Raw genomic sequence first — 16027 nt, forward strand, 5'->3', positions numbered from 1 at the left:
GTTAGCTAGCCAAGGCATTTCAGGCTGTCTCCTGGGGCAGTATAACCGATAGCACTCAGCTGGGCTTCTGGAGGCAGCTGCTCACCAAGGTAAACATTACTACATTGTCTTCTCTTAGTCTAAAAGCTCAATTTCCCAAACCTGGGGATTTCGTGGGCTGGAAAAATCTTCATTGCCACCTCCTACCACCAAAAAATATGACATTGCCATATTTTTATTTTACTGAATGAGTTTATTAAAAACAGGTCAGCAATGAGAGGAAGATCTTTTTAACACCTCTTCTCACCACGATCAACAAAGATATAAATAAAAGTACAGGAAGAACACAACCTCATAAGACAATAAATTAAATTGAATGCATTTAGCTTTAGGCAAAACCTACTCTTACTTAGCTACAGATTAATGAATACCTTTTCACAGATTACTGTGTAGTGCTTGGAAAATACAACGCTTAAAAGAGGTGCTACCTGAATATGAATAGACACACATCTCTTGTCCTTTATTTTCCCACCAGTTCGATCCTTTGGTACAGAAGACAGACCAACAGATCGTCCAATACCACCTCGAGATGAAGTCTTTGAATACATCATATTCCGTGGGAGTGATATTAAAGACCTCACCGTTTGTGAGCCACCGAAACCACAGTGCTCTTTGCCTCAGGACCCAGCTATCGTGCAGGTAACTGACAGTATATCTGCCTTAGAGTGTAAATAAACCTCACCCATGGCTGGCCTTGGCTTTTGCCTCTCCCAGTTGAATGTTCATGTTACCATTTCTAAGTAACCTGGATACCTGAAATTGCTCGGATAATGTTCTAATCTAGATTTGCCTCTTTGGATCATAAAAGAAGACAGTCTTCATAACATACTCTAAGCTTGTTACCATGATTAAGTCAGGGTGATAATTGTTACTCTTTGCTAAAATTATTTGATTTAATGGGGAAAATTGCTAATTCATGTTATGTATTATGTGATATTTAGTGATACATAATATCACACAAGTAAAAAGATTTTAACCTATATGGAAAGTTCTTTAATTCCTAAATTTAAAGACCTTAATTATTCTTAGAAAGAATTTAAAATTTTCATATTGTAAAAATAGAAATATTTACACAACTGTAAATTCTGAGTTTTTCCGTGTTCATTGGAAGCACATGAAGGCTTTCTAAATTTTGACTATAACAGAAAAATCAGTTTCACCTAAGAGTATTTTTAGTTGAGGGGATGGTTTGGTCTCCCATGATTTCCTCCCTAAATTGTTTCTCCTCATCTTTTTTTTTTTTTTTTTTTTTCCTATTATGTCTTTGTTATTTGCACTGAAATATGCTTGTTTTTCAGCAGTGTATACTTTGATTGCTTTAAATTGTCTTTTTTTTCCACACACACACACACTTTTTTTTTTTTTTTTTTTTTTAAGATTTGTTTATTTCAAAGAATGTCAGAGAGGGAGGGGGAGACAGACAGAGCTCTTCATCTGCTGGTTCACTCCCCAAATGGCTGTAGCAGCCAGGTCTGGACCAGGCTGAAACCAAGAGCCAGGAACTCCATCTTGGTCTCCCACGTGAGTGTCAGAGGCCCAAGCACTTGGGGTGTCATCCGCTACCCTCCCAGGCAAATTCTTAGGGGTGCTGGATCAGAAGTGGAGCAGCCAGGACTCAACCTGGCACTCTGACATGAGATGCCAGTACCAAATTGGAAACTTGTGTTATAACTCTGTTATAACACCAGCACCCATCTTCATCCTTTTTTACGCTGTGATAAATCTGAGTGTTCCACAAAATAGCTTCTGAATATTATCTTGCATAAGATTTGACTTATTTCCAAGTACTAAAGGAAAATATTTAATAAGCTCATCTGAAAATAAATAGAAAAGTCAAAGTGAAAAGAAGTACCTTATAATATTTATTTACTTTTTTCCCTGAATATAACCATTTTAATAAGAAACTGTAAGGGGCAGGCATTGTGGCGAGTTAAGCTACTGCTTGGGATGCCCACAACCTATATCAAAATATGGGTTGAAGTCCCGGCTACACTGCTTCTGATGCAGCTTCCTGCTGCTGCATTCTGGAAGGCAGCAGATGACCACTTAAGTGTTTGGGTCCCCGTCACCCATGTGAGAAATCTCGATGGAGTTCCAGGCTCCTGGCTTTGGCCTGGCCCAACCCTGGCTGTTGTGGGCATTGGGGAGTACACCGGTGAGTGAAAGATATATCTCTCTTATCTATCTCTTTCTGTCTGCCTTTAAAGTAGATGAAAACAAATATTTTTTTAAATGTAAATTTGGTTCTTGTACCATAAACTGGAAAAGTGTTGTAATCTCATCTGTCCTTCCTTTGTTAAGTCTTATTTTGGGGGAATGAAGTCTGAAGGAATCAAGAAAAAATTTTGAATCAATTAAATGGAGAAAGAAGAGACACACTCTTAAATAGCTGCCTACAGCAGAAACTAGTGTTATCTTACTGTCTATTATATGTATCTTTGAGTAATTATTTGGGAACCAGTTATTTAATTTTATGGAAGGAGAAAAACTAAAAGAGCACAAATCAGAATGTTGTTACTCAGGTGTTGAGTAACTTCAACTTGGCCCTTTTACCTATTCATCTAACAGTATTTATGAAATTCCTGATATGCGTTTGATATTAGCAGTGAATGCATGGATAAGGCCCTTCTATCAATGAATTTGTATCCTGAGAGCCTTTAATACTGTTGTTACTTATACTATAAAGTATTTTATAATATGGTAAATTAACACACTGCATATATGTACAATAATATATTTTAGGTTGGGTTGGGTTAAGTTTAACTCTTAAAGGGAGAGTTTATTATAGAAAAAATTTGTAAATCACATTAAGTAACTGGTACATATTGAAATCAGATTGTTCAGCTATTTAATATTAAAAACATACTGGAAATTATTTGAATTCTTTTTGTATCTCATAGTTATTATTTAATAGTTTTCTTGAAACTCTGAATTTCTTTCCATCACTCGTATGTTGCTTAGAGCATGGAAAAATAACCTGATTTTCCTTCAGTCTTCACTAGGTTCATCTGCTTCTTCATTCCAGTCAGTGGGTTCCTACGGACCTTTTGGCAGGATGCCGACATATAGTCAGTTCAGTCCAAGTTCATTAGTCGGGCAGCAGTTTGGTACTGTTGGTGTTGGTATGTGCTAGTTTTTTTTCTTATTCTTATTTTTTGTAATCTTTACATGAAGTTGTGGAGAATTTACCCCACACCTTCAGAAAATGTTGGTTGATGTTCCTTTTGTAACCTTATTTTGCGATCTGATTATTATTTTAAAGCCTTTTTTAATGTCCTTAGTGATTAATGGTTCTGTAAAAAAAAAACTTTGAGAATAGTCACATATTTTAAACCTAGGTGTTTCTAATTACTAGATTTTATTGAATTTTTAAGAAAGGCAGAAGGAAACAGATCATTCATCTGCTAGTTCACTCCCAAAATGACTGCACCAGCATGATCTGGGTCAGACCAAAGCCAGGAGCCGGAACTCCATTCTAGTCCCCCATGCACTTTAGCAAAGAGCTGGATGGGAAGCAGAGTAGCTGTGACGCCCAACTAACACTCCAGTACAGGATGCCAGTGTCTTCAGCAGTCTTAACCTGCTACACCAGAAAGCTGGCCCCTGAAAGATGTAAATCTTCATCTGACCATTTAAAAATGAACTTTTGTTCTAAGATTTATTTATTTATTTGAGAGGCAGAGTTAAAGACAGACAGAAAGGCCTTCCAACCACTAGTTCCCTCCCCAGATGAGTACAACAACTGGAGCTAGGCCAATCTGAAGCCAGGAACCAGGAGTTTCTGGGACCTACATGGGTACAGGGGCCCAAGCCCTTGAGCCATCTTCCACTGCTTTCCCAGGTTATAGTAGAGAGCTGGATCAGAAGAGGAGCAGCCAGGACTTGAACCAGCGCCCGTATGGGATGCTGGCACTGAAAGTTGGGGCTTTAACCTGCTATGCCACAGCGCTGACCCCTGAACATTTTTTCAACAGGGACACTTTTCCAAAAGGGAATTGTAAATAATATCATTAGTGAATGATGATGCCATTAAGGAACATTATTTATATGATAGATTATATATTAGTATTACTTACATATTAGTATATATATATATGTTCTTTATATTGAGTAAAGTATTAACACTCACCTGTGAGAGATGCTCATGTATAGCAACTATATGGACTTAGTGCTTTGTTTGTTTAAAGATTTATTTTACTTATTTGAAAGGCAGAGTTGCAGTCCACTGGTTCACTCCTAAATGACTACAACAGCCAAGGCTAAGCCAGAACAAAGTCAGGACCCTGGAACTCCATCCGAGTCTCCCACGTGGGTGACAGGAGCCCAAGCACTTGAGCCATTTTCCACTGCTTTCCCAGGCACATTAGCAGGGAGTTGGATCAGAAGTAGAGCAGCAAGGACTCAAACTGGGGCTTGTATGGGATGCTGGTATCACATGTGGCAGCCTAATGCGGCTCCCGGTTGCTAGTGCCTGTGCTTTGTTTGTTCTAACAGTGTTTTCAAAGCATTAAACTGTAATGAAAATATGACAGGCCTACTGAAGTAGAGGGCAAAAGCCTTTGAGTGCAAGAGCTAGGACACACTTAGATCAACTCAGTGTTATTTTATTTTTATTTATTTGGGACACAGAGAATGCTTATCAGCTGGTTGACTACTGAAATGCCCACAATGACCAGGGCTGAGGCTAAAAACTTGGATAACCATCTGGTTCTCCCATGTGGGTGGCATGAACTTCATTCCCTGAGCCATCAGTCCTGCCTCCCAGGGTCTGCATTAGGAGGAAGTCAGAGTCAGGAGTCGGAACTGGATATCTAATCCAAATACTACAATAAGAGTTGCAAGCATTATAATAGCATCTTGACTTTAAATCTTAGGCTCTAGCCCTTAATCTTTTTAATTCTATTCCAAAAAATCATATTTTAATTAGAACTATTAAGAAAACTTAGTTTAATTCTTAAACTGTTTTGTATTTATTATAAAACAGAGCAAATATATTGATGTTGGGAAACAGTGTTCTTATTGTGGAGAAAGAAGGTACATATAATGGAAGGTGAAAGTTGAGAAAGAACCTTATAGTATTGAATATAAACAGATATGTCTTTGAACTCATTTCTTAAGAAACTAGTTATTTCCTTGCTCTCGTCCTAGGAAGAACCAAGAATCAGTGGTACCCAAAGGCAAGGAACAGATGTAGACCTAGTTCTCAGTTTCTAAATACTATTTCTGATTGAAAGGAAACAGGGGCTCTTGAAAAAAGATGGAAAAAAAGAAAAATGCCTGATAATATGTAAAAGGAGTGGTGGATGGTGGGAAGGCAGATGTTGTGGTACAGCAGGTTAAGCCATTTGGGATGCCTGCATTCCGTATCAGTGCCTGGAATGGAGTCCTGGGTCTGCTTCTGATCCACCTTCCTGTTCGTGCACCTAGGAGGCAGCAGGTGGTGGCTCAAGTACTGAGTCTCCGCCAACCATATGGGAGACCCTAATGCAGTTCTTGGCTACTGGCTCAACCCCAGCCATTGCAGGTATTTGGGGATTGAACCAGCAGATGAAAGCTCTCCCTGTGTCTGTGTATGTCACTCTGCCTTTCAAATGAATGAACAAACATTTTTTTAAAAAACCTATTCTGAGATATCATAAAAAATTATCTATCAGGACCAGCACTGTGGCATAGCAGGTAAAGCCACTGCCTGCAGTGCTGGCATTTCATTTGGGTACCCGTTCGAGTCCTGGCTGCTCCACTTCTGATCCAGCTCTCTGCTATGGCCTGGGAAAGCAATAGAAGATGGCCCAAGTCATTGGGCCTCTGCACCCATGCAGGAGACCCAGAAAAAACTCCTGGTTTCAGATCGGCCCAGCTGCAGCCGTTGCAGCCACTTGGGGAATGAACCAGCGGATGGAAGACCTCTCTTTGTCTCTCTCTGTGTCTGCCTCTGTAACTCTGTCTTTCAAATAAATAAATAAATCTTACAAAAAATTATCATCTCATAACTTACTTATCAGTTACATGAGGGGCAGTAAATGTGCCTGTTTTAGTAACAGAAAGATCTAATCAAAAGTTGAGCATTGCTGTAGTTGATATCTGTTTGTGATGATTAGGAGGATGTGTATCATCTTTGTGGTATGTGGACTAAGTGCAGAGTCTGATTCTGAAAAGGTGTGTGTGTGTACAGAAGATGGCATGTCTTGCAAAACAAAAAGAATCAATGTTACATAGAACAGAGAGGCAATAGAACTTTTCTGGGCTGGGGAAAACAGGTGAGAAGGCATTCAGATGTAATATGAGGTCAGATCATGGATTTAGAAACTTTGAGTATGGACTACTGTAGTTAGATGGTATATTTACTTCTGATTTTCTTAATTGTGTGGTAGTTAACTATACAGAAGAATGGGGGAGATAGTTTGGAAGGATTTAAGGGTAAATGATCCAATTGTTACAGCTTATCTGGCAAGAGAAGTTATACATCAAAGTATAAAGAGATGGAGTAGATGCAGCAAAATGTTAGCAGCGGGACCAGCACAGTAGCTCTGCAGGTTGAGCCACGACCTGCAGTGCTGGCATCCCATATGGGCGCCCATTCGATTCCCAGCTGCTCCACTTCTGATCCCACTCTCTGCTGTGGCCTGGGAAAGCAGTAGAAAATGGCCCAAGTCCTTGGGCCCCTGCAGTCACCTGGAGACCCAGAAGAAGCTCCAACCATTGTGGCCATCTGGGGAGTAAATCAGTGGATGGAAGACCTCTGTCTCTCTGCCTCTGCCTCTCTGCAACTCTGCCTTTCAAATAAATAAATAGATCTTTAAAAAAAAAAAAGTATGTGGGAGGACATGTGTTCAGTACTTGTGAATAGTATGCGCCCCCAACTTTTTTTTTGACAGGCAGAGTTAGACAGTGGGAGAGAGAGAAAAGTTGGTTCACCCCCCAAATGGCTGCTAAGCTGGCGTGCTGCGCCAATCCGAAGCCAGGAGCCAGGTACTTCTCCTGGTCTCCCATGCGGGTGCAGGGCCCAAGCACTTGGCCATCCTACACTGCCTTCCCGGGCCACAGCAGAGAGCTGGACTGGAAGAGGAGCAACCAGGACAGAATCCGGCGCCCCAACCGGGACTAGAACCTGGGGTGCCGGCGCTGCAGGTGGAGGATTAGCCAAGTGAGCCTCGGTGCCAGCCGGCTCCCTCCCCGCCCCTTTTAAAAAGATTTATTTATTTGAAAGTCACACAGAGAGAGGAAGAGGGGGAAAGAGAATCTTTATCTGCTAGTTCACTCCCTAAATGGCTGCCACAGTTAGAGCCAGGCCAGGCCAAAGCCAGGAGTCAGGAGCTTTTGCCGGGTTTCCCACATGAGTACAAGGGCCCAAGCACTTGGGCCATTTTCCACTGCTTTCCCAGGCACAAAAGCTGGAACCAGCACCCTTAAAAGATGCGAGCGTTGCAGGTAGTGGCTTTACATTGCCACGCCACAACACCAGGTGCTCAAGCAGTGACTTAAACCACTGCACCAAATGCTTGCCCTTGGTTTCTGGTGTTTGGATTTAAAAGGGAGTTTAAACAAATCAGAATTACATTACTGCTATTTAATGGGAAAGTTTTTTTCTACTTTCCATATACAGGTGTTCCCAACGAATGATAGGGTTACACCCCCATAAACCCATGGGGGTTTTTTGTTTGTTTGTTTTTCTTTTTTTAAGATAGTTACAGGCAGAGGGAGAGAAAGTGAGAAAGGTCTTCCATATGGGCATGGGAGCCACAGGCGGTGGCTTAGCTTACTATGCCACAGCTCTGGCCCATAGCTGTTTCTTTATAAGTCATTACAGTAGTTTTACTAGCTTGTATGCGAAGTCTCATCCTCTTATCAGCAAAACGGATAAATGTTGACTGAAAGGACAGAGAAATGGGTGCATTTTAACTTGTTAAATAGGCAAACCAGGGGCTGGTGTTGTAGTGCAATGAGTTAGAGTAAGCCACCACTTGCAAGACCGGCATTTATCCATGCTAGTTCGAATCCCAGCTACCCCACTTCCAATCCAGCTCCCTGCAAGTGCACCTGGGAAAGTAGCAGATGTCCCAAGTGTTTGAGCCTTTGCCACACATGTGGAAGACCTGGATGGAGTTTCTGGCTCCTGTCTTTGACCTACCTGGTCCAGTCCTGGCTGTTGAAGCCATTTGGAGACTGAACCAGTGGATGGAAGAACAATCTTGTCTCTGTCTCTCTCTCTCTCTCACTTACTCTCTCACTCTACCTTTCAAACAAATAAAATAAATCTTAAAATAAGTAAACAAAATTGGATGGTGATTCTCTTGGATCTCCAGTGTTTGTACAGATTAATTTTTAATATACTAAGTTTAATAAGAACTTAGAAGATATACTTAAGAAGTTTACAGTTACCATAAAAACAGGAGGATATGTCATACATTTTGCATGCAAGATTGAGAATTGTTAACTATTTTGGAAAATGATAAAGGAACTAAATCTTACAGTTAAAAGGTGGAGATGGACAGGCTGGATTTTTTTAAAGGCCCACTATATAATTGTAAAAGATGCATTGAAAGAATAGGGAAAAAATCACACAAACAACAATAACAAGAAAATTTGTGCATATATAATAATCTTGGTCAAGCAGCTTAAATATCAAGATCGGGTCAGCGCTGTGACGTGACATAAAGCTGCAGGCTGTAGTACTAGCATCCCATATGGGTGCCAGTTCTAGTCCTGGCTGCTTCATTTTCAATCCAGCTCCCTGCTATGGCCTGGGAAAGCAGTAGAAGCTGGCCCAAGTCCTTGAGCCCCTGCACCCACATGGAAGAAGCTCCTGGCTTAAGATCGTCCCAGCTCCAGCCATTGCAGCCATCTGGGGAGTGAACCAGTAGATGGAAGACTTCTCTTTCTCTCTCTGCCTCTGCCTCTCTGTAACTGTGCCTTTCAAATAAATAAATAAATCTTTAAAAAAAAATACTATCAGCGATAAAAGAGTAATTTTTTAATTTGTTTTATTTATTTGAAAGAGTTAGAGAGGTAGAACAGAAAGAAAGGTCTTCCATCGGCTGGTTCACTCCCCAAAAGACTGCAATGGCCAGAGCTGAGCTGCTCCAAAGCCAGGAGCCAGGAGTTTCTTCTGGGTCTCCCACCCAGGTACAGGGGCCCAAGGACTTGGCCCATCTTCTGCTTCCCCAGGCCATAGCCGAGAGTTAGATCAGAAGAGGAGCAGCCAGGACTTGAACTGGTACCCATATGGGATGCAGGCACTGCAGGATGGGGCTTTAACCCACTATGCCACAGCACCGGCCCCAGGAGAGATTCTTAAAGATTTATTTATTTGAGAGACAGAAGGAGACGGAGAGAAATCTTCCAACCGAAATGGCCTCATTGGCTGGAGCAATGATGAGGAAATAAAGTTTCCATGTTCCTATATCTGTTAATGAAGTTGAAACTGTAATTTTAAATCTCTTACAAAGAAAATTCTAGAGCATTTTATTTACTGATATATTCTACCATATATTTAGAGAATAATTTAAAAAAAAAAGATTTATTTATTTGAAAGGCAGAATTGCAGAGAGGGAGGTCTTAATCCTCTGGTTCACTCCCCAAATGACTGCAAAGGCCAGAGCTGAGCTGATCCAAAGCCAGGAGTGTCCTCTGGGTTTCCCATACAGATGCAGGGGCCCAAGCACTTGGGCCATCTTCTACTGCTTTCCCAGGCCATAGCAGAGAGCTGGATCAGAAGTAGAGCATCTGGGACTCGAACCATTGCCCATATGGGATGCTGGCCCTGCAGGCAGTGGCTTTACCTGCTACACCACAACACTGGTCCCAGAAATAATTAACTACTTGAGAGGCAGAATCCTCTGATTTACTCCCAAAATTCCTGCAGTATTAAGGGCTGGGCCCTGCCAAAGCTGGGAGCCGGGAACTCAATCGATGTCTTGCATGTGGATGGCAAGAATCCAATTATTTGAGCCGTTAACTGCTGCCTGCCAGGGTCTTAGTCACTGGGAAACTGAAATCAGAAGTCAGAATCAGGTTATTAAACCCAGGTACTCTGATACGGGACAGGGTGTCTTGACCAGTGTCTTAACCACTAGGCCAAACACCAACCCCAGAAATAATTTTCACTCTTCTTGGACAGTCTCTTTCAGAGAATTGAGGAAAAATGAATATTTACTAATCAAATAACCAAGACTAGATAGCTGAGATACCAAACTGATAAGATCATTGCAAGGAAAAAAATTGCCATGTTCCTTGAGCATAATTGTAAAAATCCTCAACAAAATTTTGACAGTGAATCTAGCAATTCCAAAGGATAGCACATAATGAAGTGAGATCTATCTGAACACTACAAAGTTTTAATATTTGAAAGTTGTTAGTAACTTACCACACTGGCAGAATAAAGAAGAAAAACTGCAGTCATCTCATATATTAAATGAATATTTAATAAAACATAGTACCCATTTATCCACAGATAAGAAATGGAAGGGAATTTCCTAAATTTGATCAGTGAAATAAATGAAAAAGCGTTAACATAAAATAGTGATTTAATGAACTTTTTCCCCTAAAGTCAGAAATAAAGCTAAGGCATAATTACTTTTTATTGTTTCTACTTAATGCTTGGGGATCTTAGCCAGTTCAGTAGGTAAGAAGAGGCATAAATATTGGGGGGCTGGCACTGTGGCGTAGCAGGTAAAGTCACCGCCTGCAGTGCTGGCATCCCATAGGGGCACCAGTTCAAGTCCCGGCTGCTCCACTTCTGATCCCGCTGTCTGCTATGGCCTGGGAAAACAGTAGAAGATGACCCAAGTCCTTGGGCCCCTGCACCCATGAGGGAGACCCGGAAGAAGCCCCTGGCTCCTGGCTTTGGATTGGCGCAGCTCTGGCTGTTGAGGCCAATTGGGGAGTGGACAAGTATTTTTATGTAAAGGTGACATGATTGAGTGTACTGAATATACAAAGGAATATTGAATATGACCACTAGAATAAATTTGTGAATTAAGCATGATAAGTGAATAGATACATGGTAAATACGTAAGATCAACTATATTTTTGTATTTTAGATAAACAGCTGGCAAGCTGGCCTATAAACCAAATCCAGCCAGCCTCCTTTTGGTGAATGAAATTTGTTTGGAACACAGCTACACCTATTTATTTACATGTATCTATGGAGGCTTTTGTACTACAAGGGCAGAGTAGAGCAGGCGGTGCTGAGCTCATATGACTTACAAGGCTTAAAATATTTTACATACCATCTGGCCACTTATTGAAAAAGTTGGTTGACATCTGATTTAGAACAGATCATTGGGAAGTGAAATGTGTAACGTAATACTGTATATAGTAGCATCAACAAACATCAAACACTCAGAAATAAATATAACAAATATTTTTGAAGCCTCTACAACAGTAGTTCTTAATGGATGGAGTTAATTTTACTCTCCTCAGGGAACATTTGGCAATGAAGTATATGGAGATTTTTTTTTTCAAGATTAATTTATTTATTATTTGAAAGGCAGAGTTAGAGGCAGAGAGAAAAATGTCTTTCATCCACTGGTTCACTCCCCAAATGGCTGCAACAGCCAGAGTTGGGCCAATCCAAAGCTAGGAGCCAGGAGCTGCTTCCGGGTCTCCCACACGGGTACAGGGGCCCAAAGACTTGGGCCATCCTCTGCTGCTTTCCCAGGCTATAGCAGAGGGGTGGATTGGAAGTGGAGTAGCTGAGACTTGAACTGGTGCCCATGTGGGATGCCAGCATTGCAGGCAGTGGCTTTATCCACTACACCACAACGCCAGCCCTTACAGATATTTTTGATAGCCATAACTAGAGAATACTACTTGTATCCTGTAAGCTGAAGCCAGGGATACTAGGATAACACCTTCCCCGCCCCACCAAAAAACAAGCAAGCAAACAAATACTTAGAATGATCTGGTCCAAAATGTCAGTAGTGCCAAAGTTGAGAAAATCTGGCTCCACAAAAAACTTTAGGAACACTACTGAGATTAAAAATCTAAATAAATGGAGGGTTAACCTGTGCTAATGAGTATATATTTCAGCTGGTATCTTCCCCAACCTGATTTACAAATTCAGAATAATTCTAGTCAAAATCCCAGTAGACATTTTTAAAAATAGACATTGACATGCTAATTCTAAAATTTATATGAAAATTCAAAGCCTAGGATAGCTAGTCTGGCACTGTGGTGCAGTGAGTTAAACGTTAAGCTACCATCTGCAGCACCAGCATCCCATATGGGCACCGGTTTGTGTTCAAGCTGCTCCATTCAGCTCCCTGCTGATGCACCTTGAAAAATAGCAGAGGATGGTCCAAGTGGTTGGGGCCTGCACCCACTAAGAGGCCTAGAAGGAGCTCCTGGCTCCTGACTTCAGCCTGGCCCAGCTCTGGCCGTTGGGGCCATTTGAGGAGTGAACCAGTGGATTGAAGATCTCTCTCTGTTCCCCTCAGCCCCGCCACCCCCGTAATTCTGACTTTAAATAAATAAATCTTTTAAAAAAAATAAATAAAGCTTAGGTAGATAGAAAAATCTTTAAGAAGTTTTGAGATTTGTACTATCCAATTTCAAGACTTAGAGTAATCAGAACTGTGCCTTTTTGGCAGATAGACAGATAGATAGATAGACAGACAGACAGACAGACAGACATACCAGAGTTAAAGAATAGAGAATACAGAAATAGACCTGGAGGCGGCAGCACGACCGGGATTGACTCCGGGGGCGCAGCGAGGAGAGACATGAGGCTCAGCTGGGTCCTGACGGTACTGTCCATCTGCCTGAGCGCCCTGGCAACGGCCATGGGGGCCGAGGCAAGCGGAAGCTGCAGATCGGGGTCAAGAAGTGGTGGACCACTGTCCCATCAGATCGCCCAAAGGGGACGTGCTGCACATGCACTACACAGGGAAGCTGGAAGATGGGACGGAGTTTGACAGCAGCCTGCCCCAGAAGCAGCCCTTCGTCTTCTCCCTGGGCACTGGCCAGGTCATCAAAGGCTGGGACCAGGGGCTGCTGGGGATGTGTGAGGGGGAAAAGCGGAAGCTGGTGATCCCGTCGGAGCTGGGGTATGGCGAGCGGGGCGCTCCTCCCAAGATCCCAGGTGGTGCAGCCCTGGTGTTCGAGGTGGAGCTGCTCAAGGTCGAGCGCCGGGCGGAGCTGTGGCTGGGCCGGGCAGGGGCGGGTAGGGCCCCCCAGGGACCAGACTGTTCAGAAAAAGAGAAACACCTTCAGAGCCTCAAAAAAGAAAAGAAAAAGAAATAGACCTACTTGTGGACAGGGATTTAGCCTAGCAGTTAAGATGCTCAAGTCCCAAAGCAGAGTACCTGGGTTCAATACCTGACTCTAGCTCTGGCTCTTAACTCCAACTTGGTACTAATGCAGACCCTGGGAGTCAGCAGTGTTGGCTCAAGTGATTGGATTCCTGCCACTCATGTGGGAGACCTAGATTGATTTCCTAGATCCTGTCTTAAGCCCCAGCTGTTGGGGGCATTTGGGAGGTGAATCAGCAGATGGAAGCACACACATGCTCTCTGCCTATCAAATTGTTTTTTTATATATCCTATAAGAAAGAAAAGGAACTGCTCAAATACTAATTCACAGCGAAGGTGCCTTTGTAATTTAATGGAGAAAGAAACATCCTTTTAACACATAATGTTACAGCAGCCAGTTATCTAAGTGGAGAAAATAAACCTTACCCTCAAATAAAGCAGTAATTTGAGGTGGCTTATGGATGTAAATCAGTAGTCGAATTAGAGTAGGGAGAGGACCTAGGAGAAGAGATGGGGGTTATGGAAGAATTTGCTGACTGTTGAGTGCTTGACCCACAGGGTAAGCAGTGGAGGTTCAGTTTGGGTGGAGAAGCACAGCGTGATGGAGATGTGAATACTTATCATTAAAGTGTCTTATGTCTATAAGACAGGAGGTAATATTAGAATGAGTTCAGCTTCGCACAGAATTCTAGGAAGCACAACCTGCAACATTTCCAAAGATGTGGGAAGTTTTATTATGCCCCTACTGGACTGGCTGCAGCTGCTGCCCCTCTGAGCTGCACCTCAGGGGATTCCAGTGGCTCCCATTGCCTACCATATTGTTCTGTGTTGTGATACCCATTTCAAAGAGGGCTGTGAACAAATAGAATTCATTAAATTAGGAGGAATCCAAAGGGAGGAGGGAGTGTCTTAAAGACCATGCAAAGTTAGTGATTGTTGAAGGAACTGGCATTATCTTACCTGGAAATGAACATTGCAAAGGGCATGATCATGATCCCCATATGCTTTAAGAGTAGAAAGGTAAACTGTTGGGCTAGACTGGTGAAAATAAGGGAAGTGATGAGAAAAGAGAGAAACAGGAAAGGGCAGGGCCTTAAAAACCAAGGTAAGTTATTTGAACTTTTATGTTGAATACAGTGGAAGCTATCAGAGGGTCTTAAGTACTGTACTAATGTGATTATATTTGTATTTTGCCAAAGATTATACCGACTACCATCTTAAGTTGGATTTAGAGGTTGAGGAAGAGGAGCTGTTGAAATATAGAGAAGGAGTGGACATTTAGCATAGCAGTTAAATTACCACTTTGGATGTCTTGGGTTCAAGTCCCTGCTACTCTGCCTTCAGTTCATCTTCCTGCAAATGTACACCCTAGGAGATAGCAGATGATGGCTCAGATGTTGGAGTTCTTACCACCCATGCACGAGAGCCAGATTGATTTCTGTGATGCTGGCATTTGGGGATTAAACCAGCAGATGGAAGATCTCTTGCCATCTCTCTCTCTGCCTTTCAAATGAGAGGAAAATAAAAATAAATAAATATAAAACCTACTAGGATATAATAATAAGTAAGAAGAAAGCACAGTCTAAAAAATAGATAATACAAAAGTACTATAGCATTTTAGAGAAAATTAACATAACATAGTATATAAGAGAATGGGATCCTTTCTGGAGTTCTTGTGTTACCCAGACTTTTTGTAGTGACTTTAGGCATAATGGTAGGCCATGCCTTTGAAGTTGGAATCCATTGTCTGTTCCCTTGGAAATGCTGAAAAAGTTGTTAGTGGACCTGATTTGGCTTCTTGTGCAGATACTTAGTTTTAGAATAATTGAACCTTACTGTTGATATAGAATACCATTTCTGCTACAGCTCTGATATGGGGCCTTACTGTTCCATCTGCATAATTACTCAGGAAAATACTAGGTACTTTAGAAAAATTATTTGTGGGCCTGTGTTGTAGCACAACAGGTTAAGCTACTACCTGTGATGCCAATATCCCATATGCACACCAATTCGAGTTCTGGCTGCTCCACTTCTATTCCTGTTGTCCGGGAGAGCAGCAGAAGATGGCCCATGTGCTTGTGCCCCTTGCCACTCATTTGAGAGACCTGGATTGGAGTTCCAGGTCCTGGCTTCAGCCTGGCGCAGTCTTGGGCATTGTGATCATTTGGAGAGTGAATTAGCAGATGGAAGCTCTGTTTCCCCACCCCCCTCACTCTGCCTTTCAAATAGATACATAAATCTAAAAGAGAAAAATTATTAATAACTAAGGATATTATACTGTATAGTTTTTACCCCTACATTGTAAAACTATTGTTTGATACACTTTAATTAATATTCAGTATTATTAATTTGTACAAGTATTACAGGGGTAGGCAGGCAATAATTATCATCATTAAAATGCTATATTTATATAATTGAAGGTGAAAAGATTTAAATTTTTTATTATTCTCTTTAAGCTGGAAGTTCCTTGACATCATTTGGAACTGAAACATCAAACAGTGGTACTTTGTCCCAAAGCAGTGCAGTTGGTTCTGCCTTTACACAGGATACACGAGCTATAAAAACACAGTTATCTCAAGGTAAGCAGTCTTTCCCGTCAAATATTTTTATTCTCTACTTCTATAGTGGTTGTTGTCTTTGAATATAAGAGTTTTACAGCTTGTAAATCGCACGTATAATTTCTGTTTGATTATTTTAAAGTTTTTTCTCCCAGTTGTATCACAATAAATATGGAATGA

General features: G+C 41.6%; 2 protein-coding genes across 5 annotated transcripts in view; both read left to right on the top strand.

Moving 5' to 3' along the window:
• Positions 1–16027, top strand: part of LSM14A (LSM14A mRNA processing body assembly factor) — a 56443-nt gene that overhangs the window by 22017 nt on the left and 18399 nt on the right. For all 4 annotated transcript variants that reach the window (XM_017342217.3, XM_002711503.5, XM_008257276.4 and 1 more), the window contains exons 2-4: positions 515–678; positions 3032–3161; positions 15746–15868. In XM_017342217.3, the coding sequence (XP_017197706.1) occupies positions 515–678; positions 3032–3161; positions 15746–15868 (417 nt within the window). The remainder of the gene's footprint in view (positions 1–514; positions 679–3031; positions 3162–15745; positions 15869–16027) is intronic.
• Positions 12676–14832, top strand: LOC103348446 (FKBP prolyl isomerase 2). Its single transcript, XM_070063220.1, is given in 3 exon segments — positions 12676–12828; positions 12831–12863; positions 12866–14832. Coding segments are annotated over 3 exon segments (516 nt in total). The 5' UTR covers positions 12676–12761; the 3' UTR covers positions 13282–14832.

This window comes from Oryctolagus cuniculus, chromosome 18, assembly GCF_964237555.1.
Source record: "Oryctolagus cuniculus chromosome 18, mOryCun1.1, whole genome shotgun sequence".
Classification (NCBI taxonomy): Eukaryota; Metazoa; Chordata; class Mammalia; order Lagomorpha; family Leporidae; genus Oryctolagus; species Oryctolagus cuniculus.